This window comes from Pelophylax lessonae (genome assembly GCF_965119305.1).
Source record: "Pelophylax lessonae genome assembly, chromosome: 2".
In the NCBI taxonomy this organism is placed as follows: Eukaryota; Metazoa; Chordata; class Amphibia; order Anura; family Ranidae; genus Pelophylax; species Pelophylax lessonae.
Window position 1 is genome coordinate 123,014,499 of NC_138769.1, and position 15,204 is coordinate 123,029,702.

Consider the following 15,204-nt stretch of genomic DNA (forward strand, 5'->3'; position numbering starts at 1 on the left):
TCTTGTCTAATACAGGCTTCTAGTTGCTCAACTGTTTTAGTTCTTCTTTGTCGCATCTTCCTCTTTATTATGCGCCAAAATGTTTTCTATGGGTAAAAGATCTGGACTGCAGGATCCCCATTTCAGTACCTGGATCCTTCTTCTACGCAGCCATGATGATGTAATTGATGCAGTATGTGGTCTGGCATTGTCATGTTGGAAAATGCAAGGTCTTCCCTGAAAGACACGACGTCTGGACGGGAGCATATGTTGTTCTAGAACTTGGATACACCTTTCATAGAACCTGGATACACCTTTCAGCATTGATGGTGCCTTTCCAGATGTGTAAGCTGTCCATCCCACAAGCACTCATGCAACCCCATACCATCAGAGATGCAAGCTCCTGAACTGAGCGCTGATAACAACTTGGGTTGTCCTTGTCCTCTTTAGTCCGGATGACATGGCGTCCCAGTTTTCCAAAAAGAACTTCAAATTTTGATTCGTCTGACCACAGAACAGTTTTCCACTTTGCCACAGTCCATTTTAAATGAGCCTTGGCCCAGAGAAAATGCCTGCGCTTCTGGATCATGTTCAGATGTGGCTTCTTTTTTGGCCTATAGAGTTTTAGCTGGCAACAGCGAATGGCACGGTGGATTGTGTTCACCGACAATGTTTTCTGGAAGTATTCCTGAGCCCATGTTGTGATTCCCATTACAGTAGCATTCCTGTATGTGATGCAGGGCCCGAAGATCAGGGGCATCCAGTATGGTTTTCTGGCCTTGATCCTTACGCACAGAGATTGTTCCAGATTCTTTGAATCTTTGGATGATATATTATGCACTGTAGATGATGATAAATTCAAACTCATTGCAATTTTTCTCTGAGAAACTCCTTTCTGATATTGCTCCACTATTTTTTGCCCCATCATTGGGGGAATTGGTTAACCTCTTCCCATCTTGACTACTGAGATACATTGCCACTCTGAGAGGCTCTTTTTATACTCAATCATGTTGCCAATTGACCTTATAAGTTGCAAATTGGTCCTCCAGCTGTTCCTTATATGTACATTTAACTTTTCTGGCCTCTTATTGCTACCTGTCCCAACTTTTTTGGAATGTGTAGCTCTCATCAAATCCAAATGAGCCAATATTTGGCATGATATTTTAAAATGTCTCACTTTCAACAGAGTCCTATGAGCATCTATCAAATCAAATATAGTTACGCAACAATGCATTGCAAGGCTAATGCAAATACTATCAGAGAATAGCTGCTTCCAATGGCTTTAATGGGTCAGCAAAATTTTCTGATTTAGAAGTTTGTTTTCTTTCATTGCTATTTTGGGCTGATTTCATGCAAGGATTTTGGGGGTGGATTGCTCTCTTTTTTCACTCTCATGTATCAATGCTGAGGAGAAATGCTTCATAAGAGATCACTCAAATATGTAGATTAGCATATAAAGTCCCGGTGTCATAAATGATATTGTATGTAGGTTTGACATGACAAGGTCAAACTGCTATGGCATTTTATCTATTCCATATTATTCATAGCTGACTTGTTTGTATTTATGTCAGCAAAGAGGAGGGAAAAAAAAAGACATATGCTAAACATTTCATATTTAAATACCTCTGTATGCCAGGAGACATGTCTTCACTGCACAAGCATGCAAATAAATTAGTTTAAAAAAAAAAACACATTACAGTTTCCCCCATCAAAACAATCTATTGTACAAAAGGAAGCCACTTACCACCACTTGCTATCAACAGCTCAGTTTCAAATAAAAAAAAGGAACTTTTCAAATTAGATTTCGTCTAAGCCCACACTAATAAATGGCTGTAAAACCCAGCAAAAGGGGCATTTCTTTCAACTATCACGTGTTTTTAGGCAATTTGGAAGAAAACAAGAGCAAAGTCAACATGCTAGCACAAATAAAAACATTTTAAAATAGACTCCATGGAAGACTGTCTCCCAGCAAGCACATCTGGCATTTTGAATAAGTAGTCTGATTACACGTTGTCTGTGTAGACCTGCCTTAACTTTGTGTCAGCATAAATAATAAACAGTTACCTTTAGACTCTTGGGTTGCTGCCGGACTTCCATGACATGTTTGCGCCTTAGTTCTCGCTCACGCCTCTTGTTGTATTCCAGCTGGTTTGTGAGTTCAGTTTGGTGTTGTAACTTAATAAGCTCACAACGCATTCTCTGTATAGTATTGAGATGCCGAAATTCTAGTTCCTGCATGGATTCGTGCTGCCGTAGTAGCATAGCATGCTCCAAATCCTTTTGTGTCTGCCTCTTGTTCAGTTCCTAATAGAGAAAAAAAAATTTGCCTTAATGTGGTTGCACACCTGAAACCTGAAATATGAACAAAGCTTATCCGTCTATAGTGTGTACTTGTCTCAATCCAGAGCACCAAGTGTCACGTCTGTCCTCTGCTTAATTCCCCTGCTATCAACATGAATCACTTCTGACAAGTTTTCCTGACAACAGGAGAAAAAGGGTGACAGGGAAGTGAGCTCCAGCTGACTGACAGCCTCAGCTCTGTTGTGGTGTGAAGAAGGGTGTGTCCCTTCTCTCCAATCAGCTGTCAGAACTCTCCTCGCTGAGCTCTACATAGAGTGTGACTTCAACTCTCCGCCCCCTTTTTTCTGAACTCTCAGAAAAGCCTTATAATATCTACACCTGTATAAAAGAGAAGACTGAAGATAAACAGGTACTTATGTAAGAGGATTTGTTTAATCTCTGTTTTTCACCTGAGGCCAGTCACTTCATGGATTAGATGTAAGGTTTTACAACCATTTTAAGTAAAGCTATTATATCATTACACAAAGGGGACCTATGCATATTTCAATTAAAGCGTGTGCGTGGACTGATAGGTGCAGAATGTTTGAAACAATTTAATAAATCTATTCTGCCCACAGCAACCCTTTATTTTGTAACCCTCCAGAATAATGATAATGGAGAAGCTATTGGGCTCAGATCACACTATGGTGTACTGGATCGCGGGCGGAATTGTCGTGATTTTGCCACCGATTCTGAATCGTCGCAAATTGCGGGGCGCCCTTGCAATACCCGGTATTTTCAATGGCACTCAAATCGCGGCATGATTTAGCTGCGATTGTCGCCAGACAAATATCTATAAATTGCATAAACATCAATAAAAGTGAAACTAAAAGAAAATCCCAAATTTTGAGTTGTACCCAGAAAAGTAATGGAGGGTAAATCTTCCAATGGGGACACTAGTTCTGGTGGCCTGGGGGTCCCCAATGGCATCCCTAGATTTGCAGGGATTTCTCCTCACTTCCTGTTTTGGCTATAGGACAGATGGCAAAAAATGAACCAAGAGGGGATATACCCCTCCTATACTATTAAAAAAATAAAAAAAAAAAATAAAAAAAATAAAAAAAAGTTTTGCCTATAATTCTACTTAAAAGGTACAAATTTAGATTTTGGGCATCCCCTTCAACACAAATGTAATTTTTAGTGAGATACCCCCAAAGAGAAATACCATCCAAAGGGAGGCAGACCTAGACATTTTCCTCATTACAGCCCTACAGGTGCAGCAGTTGATTAATAAAAAGTCACTACCTTACAGATTCACTCAGCACATGAACAAAAACAAAGAGCCATTTCTTCAGAAACGCAAAAGGTAGGAATCTGCAACAAAGTTTGTTACAATCCCTACAAAGTACACTAATCACCCATTTTTTTCCTTAACAAAAGCGGAGTTATTTCTAAAAGGAAGAAAAGACTACATAAATAAATGAAATGTTGCTTTCCTATAGCTTTGCTACTCCCTGCAGACATACTGTACACTACTAAAACCCCATCTAAATACAGTTTTTCTATGCAGTCACAATGCTCCAGCTGGCAAGGACGTCTCTGCTGGCAGACCATGCTGTTGAACCCCATAGTGCAATCCTGTAATTCGCTGACCTCCAAAGTTCCAGACTGTTGCCAGCCATCAGAGTTCACACCCACCAGCTGCAACATCATCATCAGAGGAAGGGGATAGAGCTGGAGCTCTGCCGTCAGGTGCCCGCATAGAAAAACATGAGGGAAAATCTATTTAGATGGCAATTTAAAAGAAAATGTCTTGGACAAGAATTGCTTTAGGAATATATAAAAATATGTTCGGACTACATAACATCACCTCTTCTCCTCTCCATGGTAGGGGGGAGGGGTTTTGTAGTCCACTGAGATAGCACGAAACAATACTAACTGATCAAAGTCCAGAAGCAAAGAGCACAGAAATATTTCTAGATGTATGAACAGCAAAAGGGAGCTAATAAATAGCATATTGTTAGAGTTTACAAACATTTTAGAGCTGATCTTCAGGTTTCTTTTACCTTAAATAGACATGGACCAAGCTGGTCCAAACAAACTATTTACATTACTAACAGTTGCAGTGCCTGTGTGACCTGTAAAAACTACAGTATATGTAGCCTCAGCTACACACAGCGCTGCATTCTGGCAGTGGGATGAGAACTTCCCAGCTTGCTCCCAGAACAAATGGAGTTGGGCTGAATGCTGCTCAGAGATTCAGAGGAAGCTTTGTTTCTCTCTGAATGAATACAACATTTCCCGTGTTTGTCTGAGCAGAGTTCATGATGTCATAAGCCTGCCTTTCCGCCTCAGCCAGAGGAAGTTTTGTATTCATTCGTAGAATACAAAGCTTCCTCTGAATTGCTGAGCAGCATTCAGCCAGACTCAATTTGTTCTGGGAGAAAGATGGGAAGTTCTCATCCCACTGCTGGAGCACAGTGCTGTATACTGTATGTAGCGGAGGCTACATATAGTATATACACCGTACAAAGGCGCTGCAACGGTTAGTGAATTAGTTTGTTTGGACCAACTTAGTCCACACAAACTAATTCAAATTAAATAAAAAATGAAAATAAGCTTTAAGATCAGCAAGAACTAGCATTTTGCTGTGCTGCATTCTTCAAATATTCCAGTATATATTTTGGACCCATTCTTATACTGGCTTTTTAAAAATTTTACAATTATTCCACTAGTTTTAAATATATTGACAGATTGTTTCAGTTACATTCTTGTTAGTACTGTAACTGTCCTTTTATAATTATTTCAGTAGGTATAGGAGTTCATATATGTAATTTACTCCAGTGATTATTAAAGTAAATCTGTTCAGCTATTCTAGTGATTCCTACAAATTTGCCATACTGCACAGCCAAGAGGCACCACTGCTACTTACTATTGCAGTTTTGGGTGTCAACTCCCCACTATTCTATGAAAGAATAAATTAATTCAGTTACAATATGAAACACTGGTGCACTGCCTAACAAAAAAAGTCCCAGGGTCCAATTACATTTGCAGCAGTGTAAACTACAATAGATAATCACTTGGAGATTATAAGAAACAGCCAGTAATATTATCAACATTATAAAATGCTGTAAACCGTTTTAGACAAATGTCAATGAAGTTCTGCTCGAAACAGCACCTTACCTCTCTAACTAAATCCTGCTCAAGATTATGTCTACTGAGCAGCATCCTCCTCTTGAACCGACGGCACTCCAGCTCTAGGTACTGCCTCTGACGTCGCAGAAGATTGGCTTCTTCCTCAGCTTGGAAATGCTGGAAATTTTCCTTCTGTTTTGACAGCCATTCCTGTTTCTCTTTCTTTGGAGTGCTCTGGTTTTCATTAAGCTCCTGATGAGGAAACACATCAGCCATCATGACCAAACAACACAATGAGTTTTATGTTTATTTTCAACAATATTTCAGCGCTCATTACTTCGTACATACACATCCTCATCTTTTCATAGTTCTTAACCACTTTCCGCTTACACTATAGCCGAAAGAATGCTACAGCATGGGCTTCCAGAGCCGGGGGGGGGGGGGGCGTCAATAGTCGTCTCCACGCGATTGCGCTGCCCCCTGCAGCATGCTCTGTGATTGCGGAGTCCTTCGGACTCGGCTGATCACGGAACAGGGTAAAGGGCCAATCACAGCAGACCCTTTACCACGTGATCAGCTGTCAGCCAATGACAGCTGATCACGGAAGTAAAAGAAGCCGGTTATTGGCTTTTTTTCTTCTCACGAACTGGCTTCTGTTACAGGGACATTGGTCCCAACGGTGCCATATATCAGTGCCCACCAGTGCTGCTAAACAGTGCCAAATATTAGTGCACACCAGTGCTGCTAAACAGTGCCACATATCAGTGCACACCAGTGCTGCTAAACAGTGCTACATATCAGTGCTGCTAAACAGTGCCCCGTCAGAGTCGCCCTGTCAGTGCAGCCCCATGAGCGCACATCGGTGAAGGAACTATGAAAGGGTTTTTTTTTTTTTTAAATGTTCAGTATTTTTTTTTAGTATAGCAAAAAATAAAAAACCCAGTGGTGATTATATATCACCAAAAGATAGTTATTAGTGGGGAAAAAATGATAAAAATTTAGTTTGGGTACAGTGCTGCATGACTGTGCAATTTGTCATTCACAGTGCGACAGCGCTGAAAGCTGGAAATTGGCCTGGTCAGGAAGGGCGGTATAAGTGCCCAGTAAGAAAGTGGTAAATGGAACGATCTCTAACACATTTGTTTGCTACTAAAAAGTCATCTTCCACCTTCTGTACTTTTTCACATTGGTGCTCAGAAGCAACATATTATATCAACTTGAGACCTCATCTTTAAGGTGGTTGTTAGGCCACTTATAAAAAATCCTCTCATTCCCCTCTGTAATATAACAATAAAAGTGTCCCTGTGTTATAGAAAAAAAATGCTGATCTGTACCTAAATCAGAGCGGCTCCCGCTGCTCAGCTGAATTCTTTGATCCCTTCTCTGCCCAGCTGACAGCTTCAGCGGGCAGGGCCGAGCACTGCCGCTGACGTCAGCCGGCGAGGAGGGAAAGAGGGGAGGAGAGAAAGAGAGAGAGCCGAGCGGTCATATGATCGCTAGGAGCTGATCTGCTTTAGGTACAAATTAGCATATTTTTTTCTCTAACACAGACACAAGGGCACTTGTTATATTACAGACGGGATAGGAAGATTAAAATTAAAAATAAGTGCAGCAGGAGGAGGGGGGGGGGGTTAGGCACTGACAAGCAGACAGGCAGGGGGGGAGGGGGTAGAGCAGACAGGGCTGCAGATGACGTGCTGAGCCATGATTACAGTGGTCAAATTTACAGAGGGGAGGTAGGATCTTTTTTTTTTTTTTTTTTTTAGTTTAACAAATGCTTTAGCCCTTCCACTACCAGACCCTATTTTGCTTCATTTTTGCTGTCCTCAACTGGCCCTTCGCCGGTCTTTGGGTTCCCAGCTGCCCACAGTGCATGCGCTTTGCGAATGGTCCCACAACCCCGTGGTACCTGTGACATGTCCCAGAATACTGGAGGCGGGGCGTGGATTTGTTGGAGAACCGCCAAGCTGAAGTGGGAGCGCAAACCTGTAAAAACGAGGTACCCACATTCCCCTGCAAAAAATATGTTCCAAGTATGGCAGGGGAAGCTTTGCTTTAGGTCTAAAGATTAGGTAGCTTCGATGCTTTGTGTCACATGCTCTTGGCGCAACAGTTCATCAAACTAAATTTAATTTTGGGGCACACAAACACAACATTTTACTTTTTACTCAATTTTTTGGTAAAATATAAAAGATGATGTTACACCAAGTAACATCTGAATCAGCATCAAACGTTGGTACTTTCCTATAATTTTCCATAGGCAACACGTTAAAAGCCCCTGATTTGTCATCGGTGTAGGGTTAACCATACATAGGTGCCCCTGACATGTGTTTACATTCATGTGTGGGGAAACACACAAAATCTTTTTAGGCGAGGAGGATTTAAGTGCTTGGGTGCAAGTACTAATTTTTCTACTTTTTTTATTACACTGGGGACCAAAAGTCCCAAATGTGATAATATTTTGTTGTGCCATGTGTTCTTAACCACTTGCCTTCTGTGCACTTAAACACCCTTCCCATCCAGGCCAATTTTCAGCTTTCAGCGCTGTCACACTTTGACTGACAATTGCGCGGTCATGCTACACTGTACCCATATGAAATTTTTATCATTTTTTTCACACAAATAGAGCTTTCTTTTGGTGGTATTTAATCATCTCTGGGTTTTTTATTTTTTACAAAAAAAAAGAATAAAGACAAAAAATTTTGAAAAAAAAAAAAAAGTTTTTATTTTCTGCGAGTAAATTTTGAAAATAAATTTTTCTCCTTCACTGATGTGCGCTGATGAGGCGGCACTGATGGGCACTGATGAGGTGGCACTTATGGGCACTGATGAGGAGGTACTAATATGCTGCACTGATGAGCACTGATAGGCGGCACTGATAGGCGGCACTGATAGGCGGCACTGATAGGCGGCACTGATAGGCGGCACTGCTGGGCACTGAGAGGTGGCACGCTGGGCACTGAGAGGCAGCACTGCTGGGCACTGAGAGGCGCCACTAACGGGCGTCACTGATGGGCACTGAGAGGCGGCACTGATGGGCACTGGCGGATGGCACTGATGGACACTGACGGGTGGCACTGATGAGCGGCACTGATGAGCACTGGTGGGCAGCACCATCAGTGCCCACACTCAGTGCCCATAGTGCTGCCAGTCAGTGCTCATCATTGCCTAGATGAGCAGGCACTGATGGGCACTGACTGGCAGCACTATGGGCACTGATTGTGGGCACTGATGGCGGGCACTGTGGGCACTGTTGGGGGCAATGTGTGTATGTTTTTTTACCTTGCAGTAATCAGGGCACTGGTGATCAGTGCCCTGATTACATGTCTCTGTGTCCCCAGCGCTGTGAGGCTCCCCCTCCTTCCTCACACTGCAGGCTCCGTGTGAGGAAGGAGCGCCGGCGATGAGAGATGATCTCATATGTTTACATATGAGATCATCTCTCATTGGATGGTCCGATCACGTGGTGAATGGCCGCTGTGATTGGCCATTCACCACGATCTGTGATCGGCCGTGTCCAAGGGACACGGCCGACACAGATTCTCCCCAATGCGCGCTCGCGGGAGCGCGCGGGGAGCCTGCTTCTGGGAGGCCGTTTAAAAACGGCCTCCCGAAAATTCGAGTCCGCGCTGCAGCCGTATATAGGCTGTAGCGCGGATGGGATGTAGTTAATTGAGACTTCAGGGGGTCTTTTAGAACCCGGATGTTCAAGGGGATATGTGGAAGCATTGGGTGACTATACAAAACATCACTTCTGGGTCCAGCTGTCACTATAAGCAGCCGCCATGGCCAAGGAAGAAGCTAATAGAGTGAAAACTCACGAGACCCTTAATGTCTCATTAAAAACTATTTTGGATAATATATTGTGTTTTGCGCCTTAAAATTTACTTTGAGGTAATTTTGTACTTGATAAACCGCTGCACTAACATGTTACATAAAAAAAGTAGTTCTACCACCATTTTAGACCCCATTCACATTTGAGTTAAGATTTTGCTATGATTATCTGGTGAAAAAAACGTGCCTGGGCCAGGGCCAAAATTTGATCCTGACCTGTCCAATATGCAACATGCTTAGAAATAGAGCAATGGGAAAAAAAAAAAAAAAAGTGGTGGGAAGGCACATTCCGCTACACAAAACGTGAACTGGGCCCTAGTCTAAAGTTTGTCCGCTTTAATAAAATTTATATTTTATCGGTTTAAAGTAATCTTGAGGCGTAAAATTATTTTTTAACCACCTCAATACTGGGCACTTTCCCCCCCCTTCCTTCCCAGACCAATTTTCAGCTTTCAGTGCTCTCACACTTTGAACGACAATTACTCAGTCATGCTACATTGTACCCAAATTAAATTTTAATCCTTTTGTTCACACAAATACAGCTTTCTTTTAGTGGTAACCCTTTTGTTCACACAAATACAGATTTCTTTTAGTGGTATTTATTCACCACTGGGTTTTTATTTTTTTGCAATATAAGCGAAAAAATGAGCGGAAATAAAAAATAAAAAAAAATTGGATTTTTGACTTACTGTTAAATCTATTTCTCTGATGTTCATTGAGGGACACAGCTCCTGATCTTTTTAACCGTTGGGTTATACTGTCCCCTACAGAAGTAGGGCAGAAAAAAAGTCTGGCTATGCCTATGGGCAGTCTCAGGGGGTATACTCCTCCTCTCTGCTATAGGTACTCAGTTTTGTTACAAGCAGTGTCAGAAGAATTACAACTCCGCAGAAGGGTGGGTGCTGTGTCAATCAAAAAACATCAGAGAAATGGATTTTACGCAAGTCAAAAACCCCATTTTCGCTTTTGTTCATTAACCATGTACGATGGAAGATCTTCCTAAAAGTAGATTTCCTAGCTTTTAACAGCATTGGAATCACGACTCACACAAACCTCTATCCATCAGCACCTGGCATTCAACAGCCAAGCCATCAAAGCCAGGGACTGTAAAGCAGGATGGAAGATTGGTCCTTGGGACAGCAGATCCTACGAGAGGAAGCTTCCAAGTAATGTCGGTGACCAGCCGCACCAGATCGGCGTACCAAGCCCGGTGACCCAAGTCCCAGGCCACTATGATGACCGGAATCCATTCTGCTTTGATACTGCATAGAAGTCTTCGCAGAAGCTTGAGAGGAGAGAAGGTGAAAATTAGTCGTTACTGACCCCACGGGGCCACCAGTGCATTCGTGGAGTCCGCCAGAGGATCCCGTGACTGAGCCAAAAAACTCTGCACCTTTTTGTTGAGCCAGGACGCCAACAGATCCACCTTGAGGATACCCCACCGGAGACACAATTGATGAAACACCTCCTGGATGAAGGGACCACTCCCCTTGGTCCAACGCCTGCCGACTGAGGTAATCCACCTGCCAGTTTTCCACCCCGGGAATGTGTACGGTGGAGGGGGCTAAAACGAACCATTCTGCCTACCTTAGAATACCAGGTACACCCCAGAGCTGCCAGGACACTTCTTGTGCCCCCCCCTGGTGATTGACATAAGCCACGGCCATGGCATTGTCCAATTTAATGTGCACTGGACATTCATGAAGATGACTCGTCCAATGTTCCAGGCACAGTCTGAGTGGAGTACCAAGACATATGACGGTAGTCTGGACTCTTCCAGTGTCCAGACCCCCCTGAGAAAAAATTTTGTGGAGGACGCCTTCCCAGCCAGAAAGGCTTGCATTTGTGGGGACCACTGTCCAATACAAGGGGAGGATGTCCAATACAAGGGGAGGAAGGATTTTCCCAGCCGAAGCACAAAGCCACTATATCAGGGACTCTTGTTCCTCAGATCTGCCGGGTCTGATTGTCCAGAGACTGCGAATTCTTGTCCCATTTGGCCAGAATCTCCCTTGCCAGGACCTTGTATGTAACTGTGCAAAACGGAACCGCCCCGAAGGTAGACACCCTCAGGCCCAGCACCCGCATGCAAGTCCGGAAGGATTACCATCTGCTGGACAGCAGGAGACGAATTACAGCGTGCAGTTTCTAGAGTTTGTCCAGCGGAAGGAGCACTCTGGCTAAGGCCGAGTTAGGAGTCAGACCCAGATAGTCCAGCTTTGTGTAAAGAACCAGATCAGACTTCTGAAAATTCAGAATCCAGCCAAACACCCTCAAGCTCGTATGGTGATTTCCAGGTTTTTTCCACCAGAGCAGTAGAATGAGGTTGTCCACATAGTCCAGTACTGCAATCCCCTATTGGCGTAACAATGCTAGCACTGGGGCCAACATTTTTGTGAAGACCCGAGGAGCAGAGGCAAGACCAAATGGTAACACCACAAACTGATATGCTCCTCTTCCATAGCAAAGCGGGGGAAACACTGCAGGCCGACACATATTGGAATGTGATGGTAAGCGTCCTTGATGTCGATGAGAGGCAAGAAAAATTCCCCTGATGCAGGTAGCCATCACTGTGCGAACGGACTCCATTCTGAGCTTCTGCACCCGCACAAAGCAGTTCAGCGCCTTGAGGTCAAGAATTGGATGCACCTTGCCTTCCTTCCTGGGGACTGTAAACAGGTCTGAGTAAAATCCCTAAAAATGTTCCGAGGTCTTGCACTGCTCCAAAAAGAGCCTGAAAGCGGACTGGGGACAGTCGCACGTTGGAAGGAAGAACCTTACTGGAGGGTAAGAATGAAACCCAATCTTGTAGCCGTGTAGGTCGTGGACCCACCTGACTTGTACAAGGGGAGTCCACAGGTCCGGGAACCAGTGAAGAAGTCATGCTGAAGGGGCCTTGTTTGCGAGTCTGGAGAAGCTCGCTCTGGACTTAGCAGACCAAGTTCGCTTGGATCTTCCAGAGGAGGTCCCGAAGGCCTCCGATCCCTTGTCAGTTGACCCTGAGGAATGAAAAAACTTCTTGTGAGCTGAGGAGGGCACACGTCTACGACGAGGGTCCTTGCCCTTAGAAGCCTGCTGAAGAAAGGTACTTTTCCCCACTGTGAGACCTTTAATGATGTCATCCAAGGTAGCACCAAACAAGCGATCTCCTTGAATGGGAAGATCAGCCAAGGCCTTTTTAGAAGTCTGGTCCGCAGACCAGCATTTGAGCCAAAAGACACACCGAAGAACCCCTGCCGAAACAAAGAGCCGAGCCACTAGGGGAGCTGCATCCAAAGAGAAATCAACAGATAAAATGCAGCCCCTGGGCCAGCTGCTCCGCCAGCGGTGAGTATCAGCCTCAGTGCCAAACCAGTCAGGGTGTACATATTGCGGGCCACAGCCTCCGTCTTCCTGTCAGCCGGGCCCTTAACCACTTGAAGACCGTCTCGCGCTGATTTACTGCGGCAGGGCAGCATGGCTGGGCATTATCACGTAGAGCTACGTAATTGTGTGCCTGTGGTCTCGGCAGCGCATGCACGCCACCAGAGCCGCGCTCCCGCTGTGATTAGACACAGTGGGAGCCAGACGCGGGAGGAGCAGACGTGATTGCCGCCGGCCTCCCGCGATCTTCAGGGAAACTGACAGGAGGTCCGCCTGCCTATGTTAACAAGTCAGGCGGCTCTCCTGTCAAGACAGGCACAATGTGATTGTGTGTCTCAGCTAAGCTGTAACATCGATCTCTGTGTGCTTGTCATAGACCCTCCCCTTGTTAGTAAGCACAATTTAGGAGCACAGTTAACCCCTTGATCACCCCCAGTATTAACCCCTTCCCTGCCAATGTCATTTATACAGTAATAGTGCATATTATTTAGCACTGATCCCTGTATTGGTGTCACTGGTCCCCAAGAAGTGTCACTTAGTGTCAGATTTGTCTGCCGCAATGTCGCAGACCCGCTAGAAATCGTCCAAAAACCTATCCTATAGTTTGTAAACGCTATAACTTTTGTGCAAACTAAATAATTTTTTTTTACCAAAAATATGTAGCGGAATACAAACTGGCCTAAACAGAAAAAAAAAAAATGTGATTTTTAAAATTTTTTTATTGGGAAAGTTTTAAAGCAGAAAGTAAAATATATTGTTTTTGCTTCCAAAATTGTCGCTCTTTTTTGTTTATAGCACAAAATCTAAAAACCGCAGAGGTGATCAAATACCACCAAAAGAAAGCTCTATTTGTGGGAAAAAAAGACATCAACTGTATTTTGGTACAGCGTAGCACGACTGTGCAATAAAGCAACGCAGTCCCGAAAACTCAAAAAAATGGCCTGGTCATTAAGGGGGTAAAACCTTCCAGGGCTGAAATGGTTAAAGGCCGGGGACTCTTCACCTGGAATCACGGTTGCCTTGATTAATCTGGAAACCGGAGGGTCTACCACCGGTGGAACAGTCCACTTTTTAAGAAAGGACTTCCCATAGGGTTATGGCCTAGCAAAATCGCATAGGGACCCCAAGGGGTACCTTTTGGTCGTCCTCACTATTTAGTGACAATTCTGTCAAAATAGGAGGGGAAAGGGAACACATTTTTTGCTCTGGATGGCTTGTGAATGCCAAAGGGAACCTGCACCTCTGCCACAGCTTCAGCTGAGTCCTTCATCTTTAAGGTCTCACGCAAAGCTACAATAAGTGCATCCACCAGCGCCTTTTTGTACGCGGTTGCAGAAGTGGAGGAATCCTCACTATCTAAGGATTCAGGGCGTGTGGTCACAGACCCAGCAGGGTGACCCACATTTGAATCAGATTTAGGATCTTATGAGACAGACGAGGCAGGGGAAGGCGGACGGCACCTTCATCCGGGACACCAAGGACTCCAGGACCGCCGTCAGTGCATCAGAGAGGGGATCAGGTGGGGAGATGTGCTCCAATGACTCCATGAGTCACCTGGGGGACCCCACAAAAAAGTGCAAAACACTAAGGGACAACCACCACCGCTCTGGCAGCCCACCCGGTTGCTAGCCACAGAGCACCAATCGATCCCCAGTAGAGGGAGGACGCCACCAGATTCACCACCCCGCAGAAACCAGGAGAATCCGAGTACCTATAGCAGAGAGAGGGAGTATATACCTCCTGGGACTGCCATAGGAGTAGCCAGACTATTTTTATGCCTAGTGTCCTACTCCTGTAGGGGGCAGTATAACCCAATAGTTAAGATGATCAGAAGCGGTGTCCGTCAATGAACGAAAGAGAAACAATATTTTCTACTATCTGTTTTAAAAGAAATCCAATAAAATCAAATTTCATTATAAATTTAGGCCAGAATGTATTCTGCTACATGTCTTTGGTAAAAAAAAAAACCTGATAAATCTATGATAATAAGTTTGATTGAAAGTTATAGGGCCTACAAGCTAGGCTACGTATCACTGAAAATGGATCAATCTTGATGTACTGACTACCTATCTAGTTTCTTGAGGCACTAAAATGTCAGGACAATACAAATACCCCCCAAATTACCACTTTTTGTAAAGAGGACAGTCCAGGGTATTTACACTGAACAAAATGATAAACGCAAGACTTTTGTTTTTGCCCCATTTTTCATGAGCTGAACTCAAAGATCTAAGACTTTTTCAATGTACACACAAGGCCTATTTCTCTCAAATATTGTTCACAAATCTGTCTAAATCTGTGTTAGAGAGCACTTCTCCTTAGCAAAGATAATCTGTCGTATAAACTCCGATCCACAGCATCCCAAACATGCTCAATGGGTGACATGTCAGGTGAGTATGCTGGCCATGCAAGAACTGGGATGTTTTCAGCTTCCAGGAATTGTTTACAGATTCTTGCAACATGGGGCTGTGCATTATCATGCTGCCACATGAGATGATGGTCATGGATGATTGGCACAACAATGGACCTCAGGATCTCGTCACATCTCTGTGCATTCAAAATGTCATCAATAAAATGCACCAGTGTTCTTTGTCCATAACATACACCTGCCCGAAC

The 15,204-nt window shown here is 44.1% G+C and overlaps 1 protein-coding gene across 1 annotated transcript in view; it reads right to left on the bottom strand.

Annotated features, from left to right (window-relative positions):
• TAOK1 (TAO kinase 1) overlaps positions 1–15,204 on the bottom strand; it is a 254,292-nt gene that overhangs the window by 24,218 nt on the left and 214,870 nt on the right. Inside the window, exons 17-18 of the mRNA XM_082244852.1 lie at positions 5,443–5,646; positions 2,044–2,283 (exon numbers count right to left, since the gene is read on the bottom strand). Of these exons, the coding sequence (XP_082100978.1) occupies positions 2,044–2,283; positions 5,443–5,646 (444 nt within the window). The remainder of the gene's footprint in view (positions 1–2,043; positions 2,284–5,442; positions 5,647–15,204) is intronic.